Source organism: Balaenoptera ricei, chromosome 4, assembly GCF_028023285.1.
Source record: "Balaenoptera ricei isolate mBalRic1 chromosome 4, mBalRic1.hap2, whole genome shotgun sequence".
Taxonomy (NCBI): Eukaryota; Metazoa; Chordata; class Mammalia; order Artiodactyla; family Balaenopteridae; genus Balaenoptera; species Balaenoptera ricei.
Genome location: NC_082642.1, coordinates 88,902,822 through 88,930,502, shown reverse-complemented (window position 1 = coordinate 88,930,502; position 27,681 = coordinate 88,902,822). Strand labels below are relative to the sequence as shown.

General features: G+C 55.0%; 1 protein-coding gene across 2 annotated transcripts; it reads right to left on the bottom strand.

Annotated features, from left to right (window-relative positions):
* On the bottom strand, nucleotides 1–24,623 carry MELTF (melanotransferrin). Of its 2 annotated transcripts, none has more exons than XM_059920825.1 (16): nucleotides 24,460–24,623; nucleotides 22,514–22,668; nucleotides 21,297–21,396; nucleotides 18,893–19,075; nucleotides 16,773–16,929; nucleotides 15,557–15,624; nucleotides 12,675–12,862; nucleotides 11,770–11,950; nucleotides 10,929–11,080; nucleotides 8,323–8,419; nucleotides 7,152–7,346; nucleotides 6,046–6,226; nucleotides 5,879–5,946; nucleotides 3,907–4,094; nucleotides 1,575–1,773; nucleotides 1–1,134 (listed from the first exon to the last, which is right to left on the bottom strand). In XM_059920825.1, exons 1-16 carry the CDS (start codon nucleotides 24,506–24,508, stop codon nucleotides 1,052–1,054), a joined length of 2,244 nt encoding a protein of 747 aa, XP_059776808.1. In that variant the 5' UTR covers nucleotides 24,509–24,623; the 3' UTR covers nucleotides 1–1,051. The 2 variants fall into 2 exon arrangements, with proteins under 2 accessions (XP_059776808.1, XP_059776811.1); XM_059920828.1 differs by having other exon boundaries at nucleotides 6,046–6,202.
* Nucleotides 24,624–27,681: the final 3,058 nt, after the last annotated feature.

Sequence of the window (27,681 nt, the reverse complement as noted above, 5' to 3'; positions counted from 1 at the left end):
GGATTCCTGCTGACTGGGCTTAGCCCCAGGACAGAGCCGGGTGCAGCTGAATCACCAAAGGGCAGGGCACACAGAGCACGTCCGGTTCTGAGGCCTGCTGTCCTTACCACAGACAGGTATTTAGGCAAGACTTTAGGCCCCCAACCCTGCATCAAGCCCCCACCTAGTAAAAATACTGAGAAGCACTTCCTTTGTCCTAGGACCCCTTGAGGGTTTCACCCCTAGGGTCCAGCCCTGGCCTCCCTGCCCTCCCCAGCCCAGCACAGTCAGGGGCCCGGTGGTCTGGGCCACGCCGAGCCGCAGAAGACAAGGACGAAGGGCTGCATGTGCCCAGCAGCTCCGCCTCCTCGGGGGGTCCGGCTCCAGCCTCATCTGGTGATGCCTTGGTGAACAGACACAGCATCCTGGGGGGGAGGCTGGCACGGGGACTCCAGAGGACAGACGGAGCGGGGGCTGACGGGAGGTGCTGGCTGTGGTGTCCCTCCTCCAGAGGGGGAGGTGGGAGCTGTCAGGGAGGGGCCGGCAGGCCTGTCATCTCAGCAGGCCCCCTGGGCGGCTCAGCAGGGCAAGCTCCAGCAGAGAGGGTGGTGTGGGAAGCTCGGGTTCAGCCTGTTTCCCTGGCAACCAGTCTCTTCCAAAGCCAAGGCTGGTGAGGATCTGTGTGGTGGGAGCCTGCAGATCTGCGGGGCAGCGGCTGTACCAGCCTGTGGGTGGGACGTGACTGGGAGGTGGGCCAGCGCACCACCTCAGGTAGCGGAGGGACAGGCGGCGCCGGGGAGGCAGCGGCTGGGTTCCAGCAGGAGGGAGAGACCTGCTCAGTCCAGCTGGGGGGCTTTGCTGTAACATCCCTCTTTATCCCGCTCTGGAGCGATCACAGAAGCTTCAGTGTTGGAATCGCAGCCCTGGGGAGCTCTGTGGTTTCTCATGCTTCCTCTCCCGGCACACGTTTCCCTCTGAGCAGTGTTAACTGGATTTACTGAGGAGAACAGCCTTATCTAGGGAGATTTCTGAATAGGTTTCCAAGGGAGGGCGAGGCTTGCCCAGAGCAGCTTCAGAGGCAGGGCTGGAGGAGGCTGGCCGTGAGGGCCAGCGGGAGCAGCTGCAGGAGCAGGGAGACGCTGGAGGCAACGATCGCTGAGGGATTAAACACAGGCGGTTAAGGCCTCCGAGTGCCGCGCTTGTGGCCCGCTGGCACTCATGTGCAGGACTAGATGCAGCATAGTTTCGGGCACTAAACTCACCTCAGGCTCCCTCTGGCTACCCTATTACAATTTTTCTTTCCCCTGGTTTCTTTACATATTCATTTCTTTCACAATTATACTACATGTATATTTATGCCGTTGCCCGAATCCTCTTCGGGTGACTATTTCTAGCATTTATAATCATCATCCAGGTCTGTCTGGGTTCCACAGCCAGTGTTTCAGACCCTCCCAGGACATTTCACCTTGATCGTCTGCAAAGACCCAGAGTGCCCTTCAGTTCACTCAAGGTTTTGGGTGAAAGGCTTAGAAAGATGCCCGGGGAGTGTGCCCACTCTTCCTCCGTGGGGTGTGAACCCGCCTGTCGCGCCCTACCTGTGCCTGAGCACTGCTGAGACAGCATCCCTTCCAGAGCCGCCATGTAGTCGGGGCCTAGCCAGTCACGGTAAGTAGTTTTCTCTCCCACAGGTACTGCCCGGAGGGTGGCATCCTTGAAAAGCAGGTCTTGGCCATGATAGTTGGAGGAGTCGAACATTTTGAACCCATTCTTATTGTGGTCATCTCCAAACAGGTCCTGGAAGCACACAGCAGACCTGCTTTGCATCTGGGCTCACAAATGGTCACCCGGGTATCACTTGCCACTGACTGCTTTATACACCAAGGAGCAAGGAAAGTCAGGTGCCAAGACTCCGCTTGGAAATCATAAGCTTGACAACTCATTGACCTCTGTTACCAAAGCAGATTTGGAGGAAGAGATGACCATAGCCGCCACAGTAAGACAGCCATTCAGAAACATCACACCAAACCAGCTCTTGGATACAGAACTGAAGCCCGAGCCTTACACGCAGAAGGACCCAGAAATGAGAGATGATGTGGTTGAGATCACCGAGGGGTTTGCTAAACCTGCTCAGCACCCCTCAACCTCTTCTACCAGGCTTCCTCACTCTATCTGATGGGTGTCCTTTACCCCAAACCCAAATGATTTCATAAGAGAGCCCTTTGTTCTGTCACTAGTACTAAGGAGGTACTAGGTAAGTTAAATATCCTTTACTAACCCACCCTCCTAGCACCCAAGAGATTCTTGCAGCAGCTGTTGTCTTCCCTTGCTGGGGGTCCTTGGGGTGAGTGTGCTATGGCTCCCGCCCTCAGAGAGTCACTAAAGCGGCCAGAAGGGATGTGAGAAATTATGAATACACACAGGACATCAGGAGGACATGGACGAATGCTTATGTCAGCTTTTAAATACCAATCAAGGGGGAAAGAAAGAGTAAGGTGGTTATTGATCTTTCTGGGGGGACTCACGGATCCCCTTGAGGATCTGATGAAAGCTCTCAGCCTTCTCCCCAGAAAAGGGCACATCTACACAGGGCTCCTCCCCCACATCACTTCAGAGGGTTTGGGGACCCGTGGGGAAGCCCAGGGACCCATAGTCAAGAACTCCTGGGACAGAGGGACTCTGTGGGGAAGATGAGAGCAAACATCATTTCAAAGGTTACGAACTGGCCTGGAGAGCCAGCTGGCTCTGCGAGTCTGTGGCGCTTATGGGTGGAGGGAAAGGAGGTCAGTTTCAGCCTATGTCAGGTCGGGGGTGCGTAGAGGGGGAGGTTGGGAACCAGGGGCCCTGCTGTCAGACAGTCTGGGTTCAAATTTTAGGTATTTGTTTTTAGGCCAATAGGATTTGCTGATGCACTGGAAGTAGAGTGTGAGAGGAAGACAGGAGTCTGAGCTGACCCCTGAGGAAATGGAAAGGCTGAAGCTGCTATTCACTGAAGTGGGGAAGACGGAGGGAAAAAGGGGAGTCCAACTTTGATTTGTTCAGCTCAAGATGCCTGTTAGAAATTGAAATGTCAAGTAGGTAGTTGTTAAAGATGCAAGTTTGAGATTAAAGGGTGGGACTGAAGCAGGGCTGAGGATGTACACTTAGGAGTCATCAGTATATAGACTGTAGTTAATGACCTGTGGCTGGACGAGATCGATATGGGTGTAGGTGCCGACAGAGAAGAGGGCTTAGGATTGAACCCTGGGGCACTCCGGTGGTTACCAGCCAGGGAAACGAGGAAGAACCAGCAAAGGAGACTGGGAGGAGAGGCCAGAGAGGTAGGAGGGGAGCCAGGCAAGCGTGGGTCCCTGGGAACCAAGGGGGGGAACTTCGTCCAGGAAGGAGGTGAACTTCAGGAAGAGGGAGCTGCAGCCAATGCTGCTGAGAGGTCAGGGAGAGGCAGACTGAGACACAGCCGCTCTATTTAGCAACATGGGTCACTGCAACCTTGACCAGGGCAGTTTCAGGGCCCTGGTGGGGCCTCTCCAGAGTAGTCTCCATCCTTAAGAGAGACCAGGAGAGGAGGAATCGATGACTCCAGAGTAGAGATGGCTCTTTGAAGGAGTTTTGCTGTAAAAGGGAGTGGGATTACGGCTACAAGGGGATGTGAGGCCAAAAGAGGGTTCATTTGTTTTTACGAGATGGTAGAAATAACAGCAGGTTTGTATGTTGGTGAGAATGGTCCGGCTGAGAAGGGAAAATTAATGATGTAGGTGACAGAGGGCACAGTGGTTGGAGGGATGGCTTCGGCTAAGTGAACATCACAGAATTTCCCTCAGGCTTCCTCAGTTTCTCCTGAAGTCTGCTCCAGGTAGACTGAGGCGACCCGGGGGCTTGGCTCCCCTCTGTCACCCTCCTCCCAGTGAGGCAGCCCCTGCCCTGGCTCACCTGGGCCTTGTCCAGCAGTCCATACACAGTGAAGATGTTGGTGTCCGGCCGGACCATGACAGCATGGGACGGTATCTGTGCCAGGTTGCAGGCAGCGAACTGGGTCACCTCGGCCCGGGCCCCATTGGGACACAGCAGCTCGTAGTCCTCCGACATGAGCTCAGCAGCCCAGGGCTCAGAATTGTGGCCTGAGGGGATGGAGCAGAGGCAGGGAGAGGAATAGAGAGAGGCTGCTCTCCTCGGGGATCCCCAAATCCTTGGCTGGGGAGGGGTGGTGATATCTGGCCAGCTCCCCAGCCCTCTCCATTCTTCAATTGCTCTGCTCTATTACCAGGGTGAGAGAACCCAGCTGGGCTAATAAGGTTTTTCGTAGGGAATAGGAAGTCTGCACTATGTAACTCTGCACTGTATGATCACTCCCATTTTACAGGTGGAGAAACTGAGGCTCTTAATCACTCCCCGGCAAAGAACTCCATCTGTGTGTTACAGGTCTCAGGGTGGGATTGGCTCCTCCCCTAAGAGCTGAAGTTCTCAAGCCAGAAGAGGTATAACATCAAGTACGGATCTGTAAGATGCAGTTTCAAAGGCCCCTCCTTGCAAAGAATCTCATCAGGTAGGTCTAGAATGGGGCCCAGGAATCTGCATTTTAAACTAGCAACCCAGTAATTCTGATGCAGGTGGTTGGTCCGAAGGCTTCCTGACAAACACTACTCTTAGGAATCACATTGTTTTTATGTCTTCCTGTATTTCCAGGAGGAACTTCAGGTGGGCTCACAAGCAGAGATAAAAGAATTTGAGTGGCCCTGGGAGGTGGTCACCTCACTGCAGGTGAATCTCGGAAGGGCCCCGCCTCCTCCCTGGCCCTCAGCCCAGGACCCCAGAGGGCACAGGCTGGGACCAGGCAGGGCTCACAGCTCCTGCAGGAGCACGTGGTTCCCTTCTTCTCGGGGATGATCCCCAGTGTTCTTGGTGGGAGGTTGGCAGGGGAGGGGGGGTATGGCAACAGGGCCTGGAACACTTCCAGCTCTGTTGGGGCAACTGGTCTACAGCTTAGTGACTTTCATAGGCAGGGTGGGATCTGAGTTTTGAAATACTGACTGATGTTTTTTCCCTGCGTGTCTTGCTTTCCCTTCGCCAATGTCCTCCTCCCCTTCGGGCCCTCTGCCTTTCTGCCCTGAGTTCCTGGGAAGAGATGTGTTAGGACAGAGTGGAGAAGACTTAACCTCCAGTGTTTGGGGTTTCAAAGCCTGGGGTGTAGGCAGGGTATATAGAAAATGCAAACAATAAAGTGTTGAAGGGAAACAGCTTTCAGTCTTCAAAATGGATAGATTCCCTGAGGAGGGAGAACAGGATGGGGCAGGGGAGTGATGCACGGTCAAGGGCCTGCACCCCAATAGGACCTCAGGTGGGGGCTTAGGGGTCCTGGAGGAGTTCCTGGGCTCTTCTTCCCGGGTGGAGCCCAGGAAGGTGACTCCAGAGAAAAAAACCACCTGTATGATGTGAATGGGGGTGTGCCCTGCCTCACACGGCTTGGGGGCTGCAGAGTGATTTCCCTGCACGTGGCATTGACCTGTTCAGGACCAAACACCAGATACTGATGTGCACTGATAACCCTGGGGAGAGAGGCCCCTGCCACCCATACCCACACACCTGGGTGCCACATAAACACCCCAGAAGGGGTTCTCTCCAAATTGATTGAGTTTCTACCATTTCAGTGGAATGGGGATTTGGTTCCAGACAAATAAAGACTGTCATGTGACCTGTGCATTTGGATACGTGGCCTGAGGTCTGTTCTTACCGCTCGGCCTTTGGGGCTCCTGGGATCCCCAAGGGGCAGAGCCTTCTAGACTCAGTCTTTCCTGGCTGCCACTTGGCCCACAGTCCCAGCACCATCTAGCGCCTGGATTCTGCTGGAGATGGGGAACAGCCCCACCAGAATCTGGCCCTGCCGTTTCCCAGCACCATCACATACCATTCGTGTTGTCAAAGACAGTCGTGTGCTTAACGAAGGCAACGTCCCCTGCATTCTCAACCAGGCACCTGCCACACAAGAAGCCAAGACAGGTGTCGGCAGAAGGTCCCACCCCTGTGCCTGGCCCCAGGACCACCTCCCCACACCCCTCCCGGCCCGCCAGGTACCTGAAGGCGCCACTGTAGCCGTAGTACCTCTCCTGGCTGTTTCCCACACACTTGTTGCGGCCTTGCTCGTCTCCCACGCAGAGTGTGCACAGCGAGGATGGGTAGTGCTTGGGGTTGTTCACGGGCACACAGCTGGCGCTGAAGAACTCACTCACCGCTGGGGCAGAGGGGAAGGGCTGTGCTGAGGGGCCGGCAGCAGAAAGGGCGGCCAGGGGGGACATGGGTGGGCTGCTGCCCGCACAGATCTGCCCACTGGCCTGCCCCATGGCTCAAGGCCACCCATTCGCTCCAGTGCCCACCCGGCTCAGAGTGGCGTGTCTCCTCCTGGGAGGATCACAGGGACGGGGGCATTGCAGACGTTGTCTAGATACAGGAACCCCCACTGACAACCCCTGGTAAGTGGCCGCCCAGCCTTCCCTTGAACTCCCTCAGGGACGGGGAACTCGCTACCTCGTAAACTCTTCTGTTCCAGTCAGAGCAGCCGCGCAGCTGTCTAGGGGTGGGAGCAGCCAGTTCTAACCCCTTACATGTGCTTGTGTGGGTGGTTAGAAAAAAAATGTGTTTTTTTCCTCGGAGGTGCCAGCCAGGACAGAGGTGTGTGTGCAGCCAGCTTCCTCCTGCCTTCCCTTCACCAGGAATGTGCATGATTTAACACCCAGGGAGGGCCCTGCGTATGGCATATGGTGGGTGCCTGGTAAACATGTCTTCTTCAGCACTTATACAGATGGCTGGCCACTTTCCAACAAGGTCCCCCAGATGCCCAGGGGGACAGCCCATGACTGGACGGTGGTACAGCCAGGCCCAGGGCCAGTGCACTCGCCTTGCTCCCCACGCCCACTGGAACTGTTCCACTCTGAGCGAGTAAGTGGGCAGGGGCACTGGCACCTTCGACAGAACCAGACACCCCTGACTGTGTCAAGCGTAGCCAAGAATATTCCCCAGCCTTCCCAAGAGCAAGGGGCATGTCAAGGAGGAAGAGGAAATCTCTCTGGGGCTGCCTTCTGTGGGGTCCTGCTGGGAGAGGACCCCAGCCCTCAGAGCTGGCCCTGACGCCAGCCAACCCCAAAGAAGAGCTTGCACATCTGTGTGTCTATAGAGGATGGTACCTGTGAGGACGTCACAGTCCCTGGGCCGGATGTAGCCCCTCTGCACAAGGGCGCCCACAGGGATGTCCCAGCCTGCAGGGCTGCCGAAGCCTGGGTGGCAGGAGCGCTTGCCCCGCAGCTCGTCCAGGGTGAAGGCATAGGAGCTGTTCCGCTTCACCACGGCCACCGCGAAGTACGAGTTGCTCCTGTCCTCCGCTGGGGGAGGGGACACCAGTGAGGCCCCTCATCAAATGCTTAGTGGCCTCGGCTGAGCAAGAGTCAGGGCCGGATCCCAACGGGGCGCTTCTTCCCTCAAACCTGTTCCCTCTTGCCACTCTTGACCTCAGAGCAGTGGTCCTGGTCCCATACGCCTCTACCCACTGGTACTAGGCCTTGGTTGCCTGGGCTCAGGAGCGCCCAGGCCAAGGGCCGTGTGGGTGTTCAGGGCGCACATCCAGCAAAGGGACCCCTGCGTGTCCCCTCACTGCTGAGAAGCAGCCTGTGGGGCTCCACTTTTCAGCATTCTGTGCACCCTCCAACAGTCTTCACCCAGAGGAATTTGTTTCTTTCCTTACACTCAGGTGGTATTTTTCTCACCCCCTGGGAGAAAGGTGGAGGCATAGCTGAGGCTGCAGAAGCGCTTTCCCTAAGATGAGAGAGTTTTCACGTCCAAGTGGAGGAGACCTGAGGTCACTAGACCTCAGCACAGAGCACCTGGGCCCTGGCCCAGGCCACTGAGAAGGTGTTCATGAGCCGACAGGAAGGAGGGTCCCAGGGCCACCTTCCGTGAGCCATACGGTCTGGACGGAAGAGGCCAAGGAGGCTTTCTAGTTCAGGGCTTGGCAAATTACTCAGCCTGTTTTTGTACAGCCTGAGTTGCAAGTTAAAAATAATTTTTATATTTTTAAAGGGTTGTTAAAAAGAAAAAAGAAGAAGAAGAGGAACATGCAGCAGAGTCTGTATGTGGCCTGCAGAGCCTGAAGTGCTTACTCTCTGACCCTTTACAGAAAGTTCTCCAAAGCCTGCCAGACTTCCAGTGACTGGCTGGGCACACTGTGCCGGGGGCCAGAGTGGCTTGCCTGTGACAGACAGCAACTGGCCCGGGGAGAAAGGCTCTGATGAGTCGTTTTTATAAATATAAAAATATCAACCACCTCCCAGCCGAGGCCAGGTGGCTGGCAGCTGCACTCACGGGCATAGTGCTCCCCGGCTGCTGGAACCAGGCCGTATCTCTTCCCCGCTGTGTAAATGTCCTGGCCCTTCAGGGTCACAGCGTCGATTTGCCCAGCCTGCAGGGGGACAGAAAGAGTGGCCAGGCTCGAGTGGGCCCCAGCGCAGCTCTGGGTGTCGGGATCTGGCAGAGGTGCCAAGGCTGGGTCTCTCGGGGGCTTTGGCCTCAGGCTCCCTTCCCCTGGGAACCCCATCTTGCCCTATCTGCCCCTTCCTCTCCTTGTGAAGATGGGCAGGCAAGAGAGGTGTTTGGAGGACCAGAGGCCTGAGACAAACCACCACCAGCATTCCCATTCATGGGTGTCTTTCAATCTTTCAGCAAGTGTTTTCTGAGGGTCTCCTGTTGCCAGGCCCTGTTCTGAGCAGAACCTAGCACAATGCCTGCTCTCGTGCTCGGTGTGGGTCTCCCCACGGCTTGCCAGCCTCAGAGAGCTGGGGCGCTGCACTGCCTTCCTAGCACCTGGCCAAGGGCTGGCACACAGCACGATTGCAGGGCATATTTCTCAAATGCCTGTGTGAACGGAGAAGGAGCCAGGTCTGAAAAGACGGCAGTCTCAGGGTCTGTGGGAGGAGGCTCCAGGGTTGAGGGATGGAGCCCCGCCTCAGAAGCCAGCAGGAGGGGCCCAGGACCCTCCTCCCTCGGAAACCTCTAGAGCCCTCCAGGTCACCTGCACCCCACCCCGCGTGTCCCTTCTGAAGTCTCTGGACAGCTGGCTCCTCAGACCCTGCCAAGAGGTTAACTGATAATCAGGCCATACCCCAAGGGGAGAAGCTGGGCCCCGGGGACAGAGGGGACACCGGCACCCCAGGAAGGTGCCCGACGCTGTTCAGGGCCAGAGGCGTGAGGTTATGACGATGGAATAACGGGCAGTGGCATTGATGTTTTGAGCCTGGAGGGTGCCTCTCTGGGGGACCCCTTTTGCTCCCACGCAGACCTTGTCCACAGTGGTGTGGTGCCGGGGAGGAATCCAGACCCTAACCCACAGCCCAGGGGTTGGGCCAGCTGACCCTTCCTTGCCTGCATCACTGTGGTCAGACAGGAAATGGGTGTTAGAGCTACACTGGACATCACCTCTGAGAACCTTAGAAGTTAGAACTGAGGATCTCTGAGCCTTTGGCTGGGGTTCTCAGGGACCCCCCAAATCTACTCCTCTCCCCACAGGCCCCTGTGCAGCCCCTTGGCCCTCTGTGAGCTCAGGTGGAGAGAAGGATTGTGCCTGGAGACAGTTGCATCTCCCTGCATCTCTCCCTTCTCTGGTGCCCCTGGAACAGCCTCTCCTCCACAGGACAGTCTGCCCAGGGTTAGGAAAAGAGTCCCCACCGCTAAGTCCCCCTTCCTCGATCCCCGCTGGTCTCCCCTCCCTCGGTGCCACATCTAGCTCTCGTCAACCCCTGGGGATAGGGGCTCCCCCACCCTTGAGCTGGGTGACCTGGGGCAAGTTACTTCCTCAGCCTCTCCCAGCCCCAGTCTCCACGTACGATAGTAATCATATCCACCCCAGAGTGTCGTCGTGAGGATTAACAGAGGAAACCCACACGAAGGCTTAGCACAGTGCGAGGTACATAGGAAGTGCGTGCTTATGAGACTGTTAGCGTCACCATCCCGGGCCCCTGTCCTTCCTGCCCACTCGCCTCTTCTCAAGTCATGTGCTGCCTGGCTGGGGCAGGGTGGACACACCTGAGGGGCTGTGACTTGGCCTGCACTCGGGGACCACCTTGAAAAGGGCTCCTCACCATCAGCTCCCACCTAGTAGCTCTTGAAAAGCAGGAGGAAATGAGTCCAGGAACCCAGGGGTGGAGGAGAACCCCGTAGGACTTCATCCCTGACTGCAGGGCCTCAGGCGCGTCTCCCACTCCTGGTCTCAGTCTCCAGTCAGAGAAGCGAAGCAGGACAGGGCTGAATGGGCTTTCAGAGACATGGCCTGTGCTTTTAACTACAGGTGGCAGGCATATTAACGAAGGCTTAGTCAATTTAATGGGCCATGACAAGCTTAAAAAAAAAAAGACTAGGATAGACTACCCCAGAGACTATCAGCGCACATTGTACTTAGTAAAGGTAAGTACTGTTTGGCTTCATATCTCTCTATAGCGAATACATGTTTTTACATGTTTATATCTGAAAGAACAGTTTCTGTGTACTAGACTGTGATTGATGGAAAACGTATTTCTGACTGGCTTGCAGTTTAATAAATGATGAGCCAAGGCCACCCCGTATTGTGCACAAGGGGAAACTGAGACTCAGAAAGGGGAAGGGGCTTGCCCAAGGCCACAGGGTCATTAGCGCCAAGCTGAGCCAGTCTCACGGTCCTTCTGCCCCCTGCCCACTTGCTCAGTGCGGGGGAGCCCCCCTCTGCCCCGCCCCCCGGGTGGGGTGGCTGTTTCCTGCGGCCACTTCCTCTTCCCCCTCCTCTGTGGCGTTGTCACGGGAGACTTTCTTCTCCTCCCCAGGCTGCCCTGTGTCCTCCAGACCAGGTGGGACAGAGGGAGGGCCGGGAAGGACCGACCATCCCAGGCACTGCCCCTGCCCACCCACCTGGCCCGCTCTGCCCCTCTCGACACGGCTCCCACCTGGATCTGTTCCATGCAGCGCTGGGGGGACGCGGCGGACACACACTGGATCTCCGGCTTGAGCCTCTGCCGGCTGAAGGCCACAGCCATGTCTCCGCACTTCTGGATCTCGGGCGTGGACAGCACGCACCAGCGCAGGTAGTGGGGCAGCCCTGTGTGGGCGTGGGCGTGGGCGTGTGGTCACGTTGGCCTGCCTCGGGGCTGGCCCTCAGCAGGAGGAGCCTGGAGCCACACCCAAGGGAAATTCTGGCTCTTTCCCTGGTTAGCTACCAGGGGTAAGTTATTTCACCACCTGATCCTGTTTTCTTACCCAGAAAGGGGACCACTGAACCTCTTTCAAGGGGCTGTGAGGACGCTCGAGGCAGATCATGGCTGTCATGTATACAACTCAGGCCTGGCATACCATCTCCCTGGCTGTAGGTGGTGGATACGCGGTGGGGGGGATAGATGCAAAAGCCATTTGTAGACTACTTTAAGGGTCCAGGAGAGAGAGAGTGCCAGAGCCAGGGCTGTGGCCATGTGGTGAGGAGGAGTGAGGCACGGTGGAGGGAGAATGACAGGACTTGACACATTCCGTATGGAGGGGCAAGGAGACCCTTCGGGTCTGGATCCCACCCCCTGGAACAGGTGGGGTTTCCAGGGTACAGCAGGCCATGCGACTCCAGAGAGTCTTCTTCCCCTACCCCCAGAGGCAGGAAGGTGGAAGCAACAGGTTCCCATCGAGGCCAAGAGACACACACACCTTCTGGGGTGAGTGTCCTCCTTTGGCCACCTCTCCAGAAGACCTGGCCACGCCTGCGGTGAGGCGAGGGCCGGCGGGAGAAGAGACAGCTGGACTTACGGTTGGGGTCACAGAGGAGACCCTTCATGGCATGCAGGTACTCGCGGCCCAGCCATGCCTCGTAGGTCTGCGTGGCGATGGGCACCAGTTCGGAGGTGGAGTCTTTGAACAGCAGGTTCTTCTGGCCGTAGGCCTCAGAGCTGAACATCTGGAAGCTGCTGCCCTCATGGCTGAACAGGCGCTGTGTGTCAAGGGGTTGGGGTGTGGGCTGGTGAGGAGCTGCAGGGGCGAATCCTTTCCTCCCAGTTCAGCCACCATTTCCTTCTTCCTGGGCTCTCAGGCCAGGTGCCCACTCTGAGGACCAGGTGAGGCTCCGCCTCCCTCCTTCCCCTGTGCTCCCCCCGGTGCATTCTGCCTTCTCATACTCAGCCGGTTGAACACGTGGCTCGTGGCCCAGGTGTGCGATGGTACTCAGCACAAGCAGTGGGGCTGAGCACCGGTGGTATGGATGAGCAAAACTAACTAAAGCTGGTGTGGCCCACGGGCAGAAACTTGCTGCTCTTGTAAGCAGCGGCTTCAGCAAAACATTATTCACCACATTTAATGAATGGTATACTTTGACATCTAGTTTATTTGCTCATATGTTCTGATTTTGGTTTTAAGCGCCACAAGTACCAGGAGCTTTCTCTGAGGGGTTCCTGAGTCCCCTGGTTTCCCCACTCTGGCCAGCCCTCCTCGCTGCCAGCTGGCACAGTTGGTCCCTTCTTCACTCTGAGTTGGCCTGAGGTTGAAGGCCACAGAGGTCTGGCTCCCCAGCTGGGGTCTGTCCCAGGGGAGGGCCTCTGGGTCCTGCCCCTCCTAGTCTGGCTGGCCCAGCCCCAGGATGGCTCTGAGCTCCAACCCCGGTGAGAGACGAGAAGGTCCAGCATCACCCTGAGAAGCTGTGTAGGGTGCCCTGAACTCACCTGGCCTTCGTTGAGCAGCCGGAAGATGAGACCCCCGTCTGTGTCGGCTCGGACCACCACGGCATGAGCAGGCACCCGAGCCAGGTGGCATCGCCTCCATTCAGTGACATCAGCCCGGCTGCCATCCCGGCACAGCAGCTCGAAGTTCTGTGACAGCAGCGTCTGGCCCCAGGAGGGCAGGGTTTTCCCTGGGAAGATGGGAATCCTGTGGTGAGCCAACTCCTGTCCTGGGTGGGGCTTGGTGGGGACATCAGGCAGGACCCTCAAGAGGGAGCCTGGGGAGAGCTTAGGGTTTCATGGCCACAGGCCCACAGTGAAAGGAAACCCTTACGGGAGGTGAGAACCAGAACCACACCAAGAAGTGAGAACCCAGAACCACACCAGGAGGTGAGACCAGAACTCAGAATGAAGAGGAGCTTGGTGGCTGCACCGTACAAAACCAGGTGTCTCTGTAGGCTGTGTCTATTTACTTACATTTTTTATTTGTCACCAATTTCTAGTAATAAAATGGATTTGAGATCTCTGACAATAACACAATATATATAAACAGAACTGCTCATTAAAGGTAAAAAGAGTAAGAAAGTAAGAGAAGCTTAGGATGAGAGAGAGGAATGTGTCAGGAGTTCACCACTACCGTCTGGCACTAAATTTAGCCCTGAGCAGAGGGCAGGGGACGCGGGGGCCATGGTGGAAACAAACCCCGACAGAATTCACCAGAATCGTGGCCCAGAGAGAAGAGGGTAAATTCCCAAAGCTTCAGTCACAACTCCAGCTATTAATATTTTGGTCTTTTTCCTCCATGTCCTTTTTTTCTATTCTATTTTCTAACTATTTTAAATATGGTTAAGGACATACATGATAGGCAATTTTGCATCCTACTTATTTAAAAATATTTTTACTGGAAGCTTTCCATAAAACTCATTTGTAAGAGTGAATATCAACACCAAATAGGAATATTAAGAAGACGAATTTCAAGGATTGTAACTCATGCAATAAGATATACCACAGATGGCCCTACATAACAATATTTTAATGACTTTTAAATTTTAAAATGAGGAGGATCAACCTCTGCTAGAAAATAGGAGGGAAAAAGATAATTTGTGGGATCATGAACACTCTATTCACTATTTAAAAATAAACCAGAAAACCAAGAGAGTAATAGTTTGGAAAAGTCCATAAAGGTCATTTTTAATGACTGCATGATAATTTATAGCACTCTCAACAATTACTCAGTGTCATTCTCTCCCCACTCCCCAACTTTCCTCTATTTATAAACTGCTGCAAAACCTTTGCAGTAGAGCTCCAAGGGATCATTTGGCCTTCCCTCGAGACAAATGCATCATTTAGATATTTCGATCTGCCACTCCTGTTTTTCTTCACTAGGGACAATTAAAACCATATTACTTCACTACTTTGCACATTTATGTCAATTCCACTCTTTTGCTCTTACCAACCTTTTTGCCTGAAGACAACTCTTTAAAAAATTACTTCCTTAGGTTTCCTTAGACTATCATCAACATTTTAAAAGAGATGGGTTTAACCCAATACACCCCTAATTCTTTCTCCATCTTCCAAATTCTCGTTTGCTTGACTCATCATAGGATCGTCCTGCTCTGAAGACAATCCTATGTTTCCTTTTTCAGATCAGTTTTTTCTCAAATCTGGTTCATGTTGTTTGCCTTCATGAATGTCAGACTATATGATGGACCTTCTGATTTAAAAGGAAAGATTAACAAAAAAAAAGAGATAATGATTCTTTAAAAAAAAATGATTAGACATTATGGAACAGGCAAAAGTGTAGAGACAAAAGTCTGACTGGTGGGCATCAGGGAGGAGGTTGGAAGGGATTGACCAGAAAGGGGTATGAAGGAACTTTTGGGGTGAAAGGTCTGCCACAGTCACTATCTTGATTGTGGTGGTGGTTATACAACAGTATGTTTTTGGCAAAACTCATAGAACAGTACTTCAAAAAGGGTGCATTTTACTGTATGTAAATTATACCTCAATTAAAAAAAACCTAGAAGATTCTTAGGCAAATCCAAATTAGGATACATTCTATAAAATAACTGGCCTGACTCTTCAAAAATGTCAATGTCACTAAAAACAAAGATTGAGAAACTGTTCGAAGTTAAAGGAAACTAAAGCAACCTAAAAGCTAAATAGCATGTGTGATCAAAGATCAGGCCCTGGCCTGAAAAAATTGCTACGAAGGACAGAATTGGGACAATTAGTGAATCTAGAACGTGGACTGTAGCTTAAATATTGTGTTGATGTTACATTTCTTGAATTTGATAACTGCACTGTGGTGAGGTCCACATCACCTTGTTCTTAGGAAACATGTACTAAAGTATTAAAGGGTGTGATGTGGCCAAACATATTCTCAAATGGTTCAGAAAGACACACACACGTACAGAAAGAATGATCAATTCCATGTGGCAAATGCTTAAAGCTGGAATCTAGATAAAGAATAAATGGGGGTTCTTTGAATTATTCTTGCAACTTTTCTAAAGCTCAATTATTTCAAAATCTAAAAATTTTAAAATGACAACAGTATAATGGATCAACACCTAACACCAACCCATCTTTAATAAGTCCTCGTCCAGGGATAAGGGATGGCTTCTTCAGGAAAAGGACCAAAGGCTGGAAGGGACAGTAGATGACAGCTAGTGCAGAGGTTTGCAAACTTTCGTTCTTCAAAAGCAGAATCTTCACACGGAAATGGAACCCAAGGCCAGAAACGTATCAGAGCGGGGCAGAGCCGCTCACCCGGTCCCCTTGCCCACAGAGCAGCTGAGCTCCATCGGTGAGCCCCACCTCTTTCTTTCTGTCAGGGAGGGTTATGGGGCCTGAGATCTGCTGCCGGGGGCAGCCCATCCACTCACCGTCTGTGTTCTCCAGCACCGTGCTGTGCTTCACAAAGGCCACGTCCCCGGCCCCTTCTGCCAGGCACCTGCGCAGGTGGAACCAATGAGCTGCCATCCTCCACCTCGGGAGGTCTGGCCTGGGCCATGGGGGGTAGGGTCACAGAGGGCACGGGTTTCGCAGTCATGCTGTCCTGGGTTCCAGTTCCCCAGTTTGTTGGCTGTGTGGTTTTGGCAAGTGGTGGAGCCCTCCTAGCCTCTATCGCCTGTAAAGTGGGGATGAGAAAGTGGCTCCCGTAGGGAGAGATCCTTTATAGTCCGTATAGATCCTCTACAGCTGAGCTTGGGGCCTGAAAGGAGTGGGTGCTCATATGGCAGCTGCTTGATCAGCAGCCTTAACACTCAGGATGTGCTGAAGATGACCCCTGAGGTCATACTAAAAACCCTGAGTGGAAGGGACCAGGACTTCGTGGATCCTCTATCTGTCACTGCCCAGTGAGGGAGGCAGGTCAGGGCCTACTAGGCAAAGGGGCTGCCTGGGTCCCTACAGCCAGCAGACAAGCAGGGGCTGGACTGGGGGGATGACACCAGGAGAGATGGGGTGGGCAAGAGTCTCTGGCTTGGAGGACCAAGAACTGTTTTTCTCTCTGTGCCCCAAACTGCATTTCCCTTATAACACCCTGGGGCATGGGGGCCCAGCAGGCTCTCGGGTTCCAGGTGGAAACACTGTGGCCAGGGCAGTCAGAGGGACCTGGGAGACTCCCATGCCAGCCCCCATCGAGTGTTTCCTCCTTTGGGGACAGATGGAAGGGCACCACAAGCAGTTAGAGACTCTCTTGTCTCCATGGAGGGCTGCTCTAAAGTGCCAACCTGAACAGGGGCAGAGAGAGGCCAGCCCTGAGCGTCAGGCCTCGGGGGTCCCCCCCATGCTCCCCAACTCCAGCATCCTCCCTCCAGGTCTCAGACACCAGAACGGGGACCTGGGAGCAGCCAAAGGCTGTTTTGGACGTTTTCTTCTCTCTGAGCCCTTACTTCTCTAAATATACCAAACATGTTGATTTTATGAGCAAATCCCGCCTGGCACATACCAGTTTGAGGTTTTTAAACTAACCAGGCACATGGACTATATAAAGGGTGCTTTGATGAGAGGCAGCTGACATCGCCACTCCCCCAGGGGCCCTCCCTGTGCCGAGGTGTTTTTCCCCTGCGCTTGTGGCCCCGTCCCAGCCCCTCTCACCGGAAGGCCCCGCTATAGTCGTAGTATCTCTCCAGGGGGCTCTTGTCACACACCCCTTCCCCGGCGGTGTTGCCCCGGCAGAGTCGACAGAGGGACTCTGAGTAACTGGTCTTTCCTGCCCCGGGGACGCAGCTGCCCCCAAAATAGTCGCTGACAGCTGTGGGAAAGAGACAGAGGGGGTCGGTCACACAGCATCAGACCCCGCCCCATCCTCCAGGGAGCGCTCAGGCCACTCGGGTTGGAGTCAGGAGGGCTGGGCTCCCCAGGGACCCAGCTGGACTCCCCAGGCTTCAGTCTGAGCAAAACTGGAGCGCTGGATCTGCTCAGTGGTTCCCAGACGGGGGCCACAAAAGTGTGGGCGTCGGAGAGTGACTGCTGTTATTTAAAAATGGCTCAGGGATAAAACGCTTACCCCCAAATGGCCACACAGGACAACCATCAGCCAGATAGTGTTCTCACTGAGGGTTTCACTTCAGAAGGAGTTACGTGTAATCAGTGAAAGTAGGGAAGTAAATGATTACTTAAAGAGTATAATTAATTTGATAGACTACACTTCTCAAAACACAGGGAGGGGAGGGAAACAGCAGAGAAGGAGGCCTGGCTGGGGACGAATTCAGGATCTGCAGGATTCTGGGGCCCTTGCCAGCGCCCAGGCCCCGAGTCCACCCTCCTGGCAAATATTTATCCTGCGCCAAGGACCCCCTAGTGCCACGTAGGGTGAGCCAGTTGCACTGTGCTCGGCTAAACCAAGCTCTTCCAGGGCAGGTTCCTTTCTTGGTCTTTCTGCATCCTCGCAGGGGAGTGGATATTTAATAAATGTGCCAAATGACTGGCAAACCTCCCACAGCTGGGCGCCGTCTGAGAGGACATGGCTTCCAGGCCCTTGTGCGCGGTGCTGTGTGGGGGTAGAGTATCCACGTGTATGTGTGTGTGCAGGTGGGGGCAGCATGTCTGTGTGTAGTGTGTGGGTCTGTGCCTGCATGGATGGGCGTGCCCGCGGATGCATGCACGTGTGCACACGTGTGTGTATGTGCGTGTGTGGGTTTGTGCATATGTGTATGCGTGCACGTGTGTGTGCACCACAGTGACCGGGAGGGATGGAAGCTGAGCTCATAATAACGTCAGCTCCCTGCAGTGAGCACAGCCCCTGTGCCGTGCATTCTGCAAAGATGTTGTGTAGATTATCCCAGTCCTCCCAACGCCACAGCATTGGAGTGTTAATTTCCCCATTTTACAGGTGAGGAAACTGAAGTTCAGTGTGTGGAGTAATCCTTCTAAGGGCAGGTCACGCTGAGCCAGGGTGTAAACTCACATGTACCCACAGCGAAGTCTGGGCTCTGAGAGACGAGGTGCTCGCCTATGTGCAGAGCAAACCAGGAAGCAGCACACTCAGGAACAAGGGGTCTGGGGACGCCTGAAACTCTCCTCAAGGGGTGGTGTGGTCCCAAGAGGGCAGTTTGAGAAGGTGGTGGTCATGTGTCAGGGGCCACCTCAGACTGGCGCAGCTGGGTGGCCAGCAGGAGTCCAGGAAAAGGTGACCTGCATCCTCACAGGGTCCAGGTCACCAGAACCAGGGCTCTGGGCTCCCAGCCAGGTCCCCTCAGCACCTCCTGCCCTCGCTCAACTTTCACGGGGCACACGCTGCTTGCAGGATGGCCCTATTCTCACCACCTGAGAATCAGTGGTGGGTCTCTGATTAGCCACTTGTGAGCTTTCTGGGCACAAGTTCGCAGCTTGTTTGGGTCCTGAAAGAACACGGCTTCTGACCCCGTCAAGCTAAGGACACATTCGTGGCAAGGGCGACCACGTCTACACCAGGGGAGAGGTGCTCCCGGGCGATTCGCTGCCTCCCGCGGGGTGGGCCTGCAGGCCCCGTGCTTGGCTGTGCCGGGGCCCCGGGAGGAGTGAGTGAGGGTTGAGTGCCTGGAGGAGCCAACCAGGCGGAAATGTAAGTGGGGCCAACACCAGGCCAGCCAGCGGACAGGAGGGAGTGATGCCATCGACGAGGGGTCCGGGGAGGCCCAGGGGAGGCGGCTGTGAAGGTGAGCCCGGAGGGAGGCTGTCCCACGAGGGGAAACGCAGAGCCCCTGCGGGAGAAGCCGCTGGCGGCCAGCCCTCACCTTTGAGCACGTCGCAGCCCATCACCGAGAGGCGGCCACTCTCCACCAGGTAGCCCACGGGCACGTTCCAGCCCACCGTCCGGTTGATGCCCGTGTGGCAGGACGTCACGCCTTTCAGGGTGTTGATGGTCACGTGGGAGCCCCTCTTCACCACAGCCACGGCATAATAGGAGGTACCGACCTCTAGGAGGAGGGGAGAGGAGAGGAGTGAGGGTGGGAAGGAGGCTGGGACCCTGCCTGGGAAGGCTGCGGGAGGAGGGTGCGGGGGTGTGCACGGATGCATGTGTGTACGCGTGCACGTATGTGGATGTGCACGTGTGTGCGTGCATGGCATTCTAGTACCAAGAGAGCAAGTGGGTGCAATCCACGTGTTGTATCACAAGACCCCGCCCCCTCCAGCCTCTGCGGTAGCTATTATCTTGAGATGTTAATTCATTCATTAATTTCCCCCTTGTCCTGCCCGAGCCAGCTGGCACTCAGCCGGGTCTACATTTGCACACGTCAAGGGAGCTCTGTAGTCAGACCAAAAGCAGAAGTAGCCTGCAAGTCTTTCGTTTTCCAGAAGTCTAGCCCCTTAGGAGAACTTAGAGGATGTGAGGGAATGGTATCACATTATGCGAAGAAGGGTGGTTGGGAGAAGCAGAGGGAGCAGGGCAGGGACTTCCCTCAGATTAGAAAAAGTGATTTCTCAGTGCTGGGCCAGGGATGAAGGGGTAGAGACAGAGAGAGACAGGCACACAGACACTCACTCACACACAGAGAAGCAGAGAAACACGAACGATTTGGCCCCAAATCACTCAAGACCCGAATGGGGTGCATGTGGGTGGGCGAGGGTCTACAGCCTTGCGGAAGATTCCCCTGGGCCACAGGTTGCCTGGAAGAGGCCATTCAGACAAGACAGGGATGACTCCTCTATGGGACTGATGACCAGAGGGCATCCATCACACACAGACATGTACGTGTCTGCCCGGGGGTGGTCAGATGCCCATGATCATAACGAAGCTGAGTTCTAGAAAACCAAGCCAGTGTTATTTCTTGCACCCCTGAGCCTGGCCCCTGTCAACCTAAGCTGCCTGTCTGGTCCCACTCTCTAACTCCCCACTCTCCTTCTAGTTTCTTGAGATCACCAAGCTCTTTTCTACTTGGGACACTTTTCAGAGTGCAACTTTAATGTCACCTCTCCAGAGAAGCCCTCCTGTCTGCTCTATTTTAGCCGGTCTTCCACAGCCCTTATCTTCTCCCTCATGGCCTTTACTTCCTTCACAGCACCCAGCACATTTGTAACTACAGTTTTTGGTGTTTATTTACTATGTGACTCTTGCTATTTGAGGGCAGGAATGGGTTCTCTTGCTTACTACTCTATGCTCATGACTGGCATGTAGTAGGTGCTCAATGAATGTGCTGAATTGATTAAAAAGGAAGAGCTGTGTTTGTGGCCCACGAGGCAGGGCTGCTTCTGGCCATTGAGTGGAAAGCCTGGCTGGTTTGCAGGGTTGGACTGTGTCCTGTGTCATCTGACAGTCATCAATTCAACAGGTGACCAAGCGAGGCCCCGTGCTGGGTACCAGGCACCAGGGGTATACAAGGATGAAGACCAGGCTTGCCTCAGGGGACTCGCTGTGGTGAGGACGAAAAAAACAGAGGGGAAAGGACCTTGTAGAGTGAGTCAGTGCTCTGGAAAGCAGGAAAGAGCGGCCCTTTGCAGGGGTGAGAGGACCCAGGGGAGCTCTTTGGAGGTGACAGCTGAGCTGGGCTGTGGCAGACGCTAGGCACTGGACAGGTAGAAGCGAGGGGTGGGTATCCAAAGGGCAGGCTGTGCCAGAGGCATGTCTGGTGTGAGTGCAGGGCTGGGGCAATGAAATGCACATTTCTGAGCACACACCACGTGTCAGGTGCACACAGACCGGCTCATTTAATCCATGTGACAGGGCAGGGACCTCTATCCTGATTTTATGGTCAAGGAAGTGGAAGTTGTTCAAGGTCACACAAGATGACAGGAAGGGGCAGAACTGGGATTCCTTGTTGGTCTGTTGGGCTCTGCAGCTCCTAGACACCACCTCCTGTCTGGCCACATCCCCACTCCACGCTGCATCTGACAGGGCACTGGAGAGTGCGGGGAGCTGGGCATCACTGATGCCTCGTTCACCTGGCAATCATGCCCCGCACTACACCAGGCATGGGGTAGCCCCTCAGTAACAGCTTGTGGGTGACGGTTAGGGGGCTGCTGGGCTCCCCATGAGGAAGAACAAATTCAGGTCAGCCCTTCTTGTCTCTGGCACCCCCGGCTCTGGGGACAGGACTACTGACCAGCTAGGGGGCTGCAGAGTCGGGCCGGGCCCAGCAAGGACATACTGCTGGGTGACCTCCTCTCTCCTTCGAGCCCCCTCCCACTTGGCCCTCTGACCTTGATCATACACCTCGCCCACCACGGGCTTCAGGCCGTGCTCCTTCCCCGCCTCGTAAATGGCTCCTCCATCCAGAGTGATGGCGTCAGCTTCCCGGGCCTGCTGGGAACAGGTGGGTCAGTGCAGCCTGGCCCCCGGGGCACTCAGCCAGGAGCTCAGGGACACCTGCCCAGGGCCCCTTGAAAAGCCCTGGAGGTCCACGTGGTCCTCTTCAACTGGCCTGGGAGCCCTGTCCTGGCTCAGCCTCTCAGGCCCCTTCCCGCCAGGGCCTAGGGGTCTCCCCCGACCAGGACCAAGGGCTCACCTTGTTTTTATAATTATGTTATTTAAAAAATATTAATTTTATAGGACTACACATAGTTAAAAATCAGATAGCACAAAATGAAAAGTAGTGAGAAGTGAGTCTCCCTCACTTTCTTGTTTCTAAACTCCCTGCCTCTGCTACTAACCTGTTTCTCGGGTTTTCTCTCTAAGATGCAGATTGAATCCTACAAATATCCTCTTCAATTGTTTCCTTTTTGTTTTAAAACACAAATGGGGTCCACGGGTAAAATGATAGCTCAACATAATTGGTTTCCACCCTCACGGTGGAGCCTGGCCCAAGCCCTTGGCCACATGGATGGTGACAGGATTAGCTCTGGGGGCGCACCAGGGGCTAAGCTGGAATGGAAACCCGGGTCCCCTTGTGTTTGCCCCCAGTGCTTCTCTCCACACCTTGTCCTGTACTGAAGTCCTGCCTCTTAATTTAGTCCGTGCCAGTTAGCAGATCTCCTGCCCCTCAGAACAGCTCTCCGACCCACCATGCACCCACCCAGGACTGCTGGCCCTGTTCCTCCTGCCCCAGAAAACACACAAGCCCAGTTCTGGAAAACTCCAAGGAGTGAGTCACTGCCATGGGCCACGGAGGGGGTCTGCTCTCTGGGCTCCCCTGGGTGGGGCGGGTCATGTCCCCCATGTAGAGGGGCTCTGTGCAAGGAAACTCTGCCTCTCAGACACCTTTCCCCACCGGCGCCCTGAGCAGGGCCCTCCCTGGGCCTCCCAGGGCCTGGGCAGGAAACAAGCTGGCCCTTGTTGCCGGGGAAACTCAGGAGATCCTATCGACCGGCCCTGGCGGTGGGGAGGACTCCGGAGCCTTTCCCGGTGAATGAGGCCATTGTGCGCTCCCTCCTGAGTCAGAGCCCTCTCGTCTGTGCAGAGTGGAAGGGAGAGGACTCACCGTGATGAGCTGGAGGCAGTGGTCAGCTGAGGTGCCCTGGACGCACAGGAGGGAGGGCTGGATGCTGGCTTGCTGGAAGGCCTTGCTCATGTCACTGCACTTCTGCTGCTCCGGGTCTGAGATGGTGCACCATCGCACCTCCATCCCTCCGAGTGCTGGGGATGGGGGACAGTGAGGCCCGGCTCCAGCAGCCCCAGCCCATGTGTCCCGTCAGCACGTATAGCCAGTCCTATGCAGCAGCCCTGCCCTCTCACTGTGGGGTACTGGGGCACAAAGAGGCGTCATAGGCTGGGAGGGGGCCGGGCTCACTGGCAAAGCTGTGCGTGGGCCATGCACTCCCCGCACTTGCCCAGCGCGGCTCAGAGCCGGGCCCTTTGCATAGGCCAGGGAGGGTTTCCCTAGGTAGCAGCTGGGCTTCCCCCGCCCACCCCTCCCTGGCCTGGAGCACAGCCTGGTGGGTGGAAGGAGCACTGGCTGTTTCCTGCCCCTCTTGGGCCTGTGCGTCTCCAGCAAGAGGGTGCTGGACTGGGTTCTCTCACCCAGTGGTGTCCCTGGGCCCTCCTAATGAACTGGGACATGAGACTGGGAAGAGGTTGTGGCTGCCCTTGAGGAGCCTTGCACCCTTTGGAGCATCTGTGCTTATGCCCCCTGCAGACCTACCCTCTGTGGGCACAGTGCCAGGCCCCTGACAAGGGGAGGCTGAGGAGTCAGCAGGTTGGGTTCAATTTCCTGCTCCTCCAGCTGGTGACTTCAGGTAACCTATTTGACCTCTCTGAGCCTGTTTTGTCATCTGAGAAAGCAGATGAGGAAACCACCTTCTGCATTGTAAGTAAACCTCTGTAGAGCCAGGACACAAGGTCCTCAGTGGACTGCCTCTTAGGCCCCTCCTCCTGATGGGGACCCTCTTGGGTCCCGTGATCTGGGGATCCTGGGGGCCCAGCAGAAGTGGTGCCGAGCTCCCTGAGGTTGCTGCCTTTGCAGACCCGAGCTCCTCCACCACTCACCCTCCCAGCCAGCCCTGCTAGGCTTGGCTGTGCTCCTGGGAAACCTGAGGCTTTGGGTCCATTTCCACCCGCCAGGGACCCTCTCAAGGCAGCCTGTGCTTTCCATCCCCACCCCAAGGGTCAAGACTGCCGGTTCCTCCACAGCCTCCCTTTGGCCCCCTCCGCCTCCCCCAGCTCCGGGTGGCCCCCTGGAATGTGGAGGTGCCCTCGCCCTCTCTAGTGCTCCAAGGCTGCACCCTGGTAGGCCGAGCAACTGCCGGGCCCGGACCGGGGTGGCAGGTCCATTTGTCGTACTGACGAGGTCAGAGCGGTGGCTTGAAGCCATCCTTCCAGCAGCCTCCGCCCGCGGCCCCCGCGAGCCGCTCCCTCCCGGAGGTCCGGCCTCACGTCTCAGCGTCCGGGACCGTGACTCCCTTGGGAGCGGCCCGTGCTGACGCGAGGAGTCCCGGTCTGCGCCTCCCACCCCCTATCCGTGCAGGGCGCCCTGGAGCCGTCTCCCGGGCAGTATCTCTCTCCTCCTCCCCTCCAATCCCTCCGAATCTTCTCCCGCCTCCCTCCCCACGGGGGCTCAGAAGAAGTAGAGCCGTTCTGGCTCCCAAACCCTCCTTGGGCTTCCTCGCCCATCAGGAGCATTCACCCTCCGGACCTCCCCCCTCCCCGACACTCCAGGGCTCTCCACTCCACGCCTCTGCCCGCGCCTCTCCTTCCTCCAAGAAGCCCTCCAGACATCCTGGTCTGCCCGGGTCAGTGCTCGTTCCCTCCCCCGTCCTTCTTCGCGCCTCGCGCCTCTCTAGCCTCCCCCCTTTCCTGGGAGACAAAGGTTCAGGACACTTTTTCCAGCCCGCGGGACCCTCCTGGGTGGGTGGGTGGGTGTGTGTGTCTGGAGAACTCCAGGACCCCCGGCCCAGCTCCTACTCCCAGGGCCGGGCGGCGGGGTCTCACCAGTGCGCAGAGCCAGGATGAGCCACAGAGCCACGCTGGGGCCCCGCATGGCGCAGTCTAGAGCTAGCTGGGGCTGGGTTTGGCGCGGGTTTTTTCTAGGTGTGGGTCCAAGTGGGTCAACAGCAGCCGGAGCTTTCTTCCTCCTTCTTCCCTGGCACTGGCCTTCAGCTCCTTAAGTGCGGCCGGGGTGTGCCTTGGCGGTGTCCACGCCCCTAACGTGCACCCGCCCATCCCCGACTGGACACCTGGGCGCTGACCGGACTGGCCTTACGCTTCTCTTTGGCGCCCCCTGCTGGAGCCTGTGCCGGTGCGGGGGCTGAGTCTAACCGCAGGCCTCTCTTGAGCCCCATGCTCCTAGGCCTGGACACACACCCTCAGCTGTTTCTGAGAGTAAGGTATCTGCTGTCTGGGGCCTGATTCCCCCAGCTCACAGGTGTTCCAGGGCTCTCTCAACTCAACAATCTGCCCTGAATTCCAGAACATCCTCCCCTCCTCTTGTCCTAGAAAGATCCCAAATATCTGGTCCAACTGGAGAGGGAAAAGTTCGGATTTGGAAAGAAGAAGAGGTCAGAATCCTAGGGCCTGAGCTGGAAGGAAGCTCGAAGGCAATCACATTCATTCACCAGCATCTCTTCAAGCACAGATTGTACAAAGGATCTGGGGCTACAGAGATGAACCCAGGTTGATGTGGTCCTGACTGGGGAGGAGCTGGCAGTGGGGGTATCTCACTGCCTCTCTTTGGGCCTAGAGACAGGAAGTGACTTGCCCTGGGTCACATATTTCGTCAGTGACAGTGCTGGAACTGGAACCCAGGTCTCCGGCAGAGCCTCGCTCATTCCATCATGCTTTGGAGGATGGGAAGAAGACCAAAGATGGACTAGGCTGGTGGTTCTCAAAGTGTGGTCCCCAAATCAGCAGCACCAGCTTCACCTGGGAACTTGTTAGATATGCAGATTCTCAGGTCCACATGTGACCCACTGAATCAAAAACTTTAGGGGAAGACAATCAACAATCTATGTTTTTGATTCTGGTGCACAGCAGGGTTTAAGAAGCACTGTTCTATGTAGACCAGAACTGCAGTTCTCCATGTGTACTGGGGACGAGGGGGCTGGACTGCAGAAATGGTTACTCAGTAATGCATATATGTCCTCATCTTTTGTCATTGCCACCCCTCCCCCACCCCCATGAGTACCCAGGAATGAGCTCCTCCCTGTCTTGGGTAGAGGACATGTGTAAAAAAAACACTGAGTGAGAGAGAAGGGAACTTGGGTCTGGGTTTGTCAGTCCTTGAGCCTGCTCTGCTCCCTGGGGAAGGGAGCCCTGGGTCCTCTGATTGGGCCATGAAACTGTCACACCCTGAGATGATCTGTGGATGTTACATGGCTGGGCTTTAGGAGACCTGAGCTGTACTCTTGTTATTACTGACTCACTGTGTGACCTTGGGCAAGTTCGTTCTCCTCTCTGGGCTTGTTTCCCCTGTAAAAGGCAGGTCATGATGGCTCTGATGTGCCATTCTTCTTTCCCCAATAGCTGTCTGCTCTGGAGAATCTGAGGGGGGGCATGTTTGGTGGAAGCTGTTTTTTCATCCCCAGCTGGATCCATCCGAAGGAGGGGCACCTCTTTCTAATTTGCACGAATTGATAGTAGATGGCCCTGGCAGAAGGGCTATGGCTTGTCCTAAGGGGATGGTATAAATAGGTGTCCTTAGCAAGCCTCACCCCATGAGGATGAAGAGGCTCACTTTGTCACACTCAGGAACAACCAGAAGTTACTGGCAGGATTTGTGTTCATCAAGTCGGTCCTTTAGTAAAACTCCTGGTGACACCGATAAGGTGTCAAACAGCTACAAGCTAAGAGCTTGGGTGAGCTCTTTCACAGAGGGTCCTTTCCCTATCTCTCAGGAGTTATTCCTCAACTGTGGCTCATCAGGGAACTCGCTGTTGCTGGACTCCAGGGGCTTCTACATCAGGTCCATTTGCCTGGCCTTAGCATGGACATAGCTTTGTATTGATACTTGTGTGTAATGGGGAACTCTGCCTCAGCTTGAGCCTGGATCCTATTTCTGGGGTGCAGACATACCTGGGTGAATCAGAGGATTGAATGGGATGCAGTGAGAGTAGTTTAGCCCAGGAATAGCCTTATAGAGGAGCAGAAGCACTGAGGATAGTTTGGTCCTCATTCTGGACTCATACTGAGGTTAGAGGGAGAGTATAAAAAACATAAGAACTGGTTTCACTAACACTTCCGTAAGATGTTGGGGCCTAAGCAACAATGCTTTGGGACCTCCTGACCCTATTCCATAATATGAAATACAGAGAGCTCTTCTCTACCAAAGACACAGCTCTCGTTCTCCAAGGATTCGGGAGCTTGCTTGTTATGGAACTCAGGAACAGTAGCAGATGCTATTGGATGGAACACACTAAAGATAGCCTCTGGGGATTCAGAAAGAAGAGGGGGCCTTTGACAGGGAGCAGAGAACCTGTATTGGCAGATATGGGGCCTAATGAGACAACAAAACGTGAACAATTCTTTTACCCAGAGTCTTAGGAAAATTCATATTTTTTCATTTCAACAAACCATAATTTGTATTTTTCTATTTCTATGGGTTTTCAGGTCTATGACTAAGAAAAAGTCCAGACAATTTTTATTCTGGGGGACACTTGGAAGGGCTGGTATGCACAGAGAAATCAGGAATGGTGAACATTTGCAGCAGTAAATGTGTTATAAAAGGATATTACATTCTTACTCCTGATGTCACTCCCCAAGTATTTGCTGTTTAATACATCTGAATTTGTATATTGAGATCAATGGTAGGCATATTAAGCAAGTTTTGTGAATAAAAGCTTTTGCCTCTTCAGAAGTATTTTCCCTATGAAACTGGACTTAGGGGAAGCCCTGTGTATTTGGGCTACATGATATTCTATGTGTAAGCTTTTCAAAGGCAGATTCTCTGTACTCATCACAGGGCCTTGAACAGCGAGGATGATTTCTAAGTGCGAGCTATTAGGTTTGAGGATGTTATTACCTATTGTTAAGGTGTTTTGTACTGCTGGAGGGGGAGGCTGAGAAGAGCCACAGAATTTGGGGACTAGGTCCCCAGAAGCTTTGTCTGAGCTGTTTCAGTGGCATGGCAAGGGCTGAGCCTTGGACAGGAGGCTGAACTCCTCAAGGGCCTGGGTGGTGTCTTGTCTGCCATCATTCCCAATGTCTAGCATCATGTCT

Bases quoted from the DNA above. Each gene is read 5' to 3' on its own strand.
- MELTF (XM_059920825.1), bottom strand. From the start codon at position 24,508: ATGCGGGGCCCCAGCGTGGCTCTGTGGCTCATCCTGGCTCTGCGCACT. The intron at 22,669-24,459 runs GTGAGACCCCGC...CCCCATCCCCAG, and splicing joins CATCCTGGCTCTGCGCACTG to CACTCGGAGGGATGGAGGTG. The intron at 5,947-6,045 runs GTACCTGGCGGG...CTTGTGTGGCAG, and splicing joins GGCTACAGTGGCGCCTTCAG to GTGCCTGGTTGAGAATGCAG.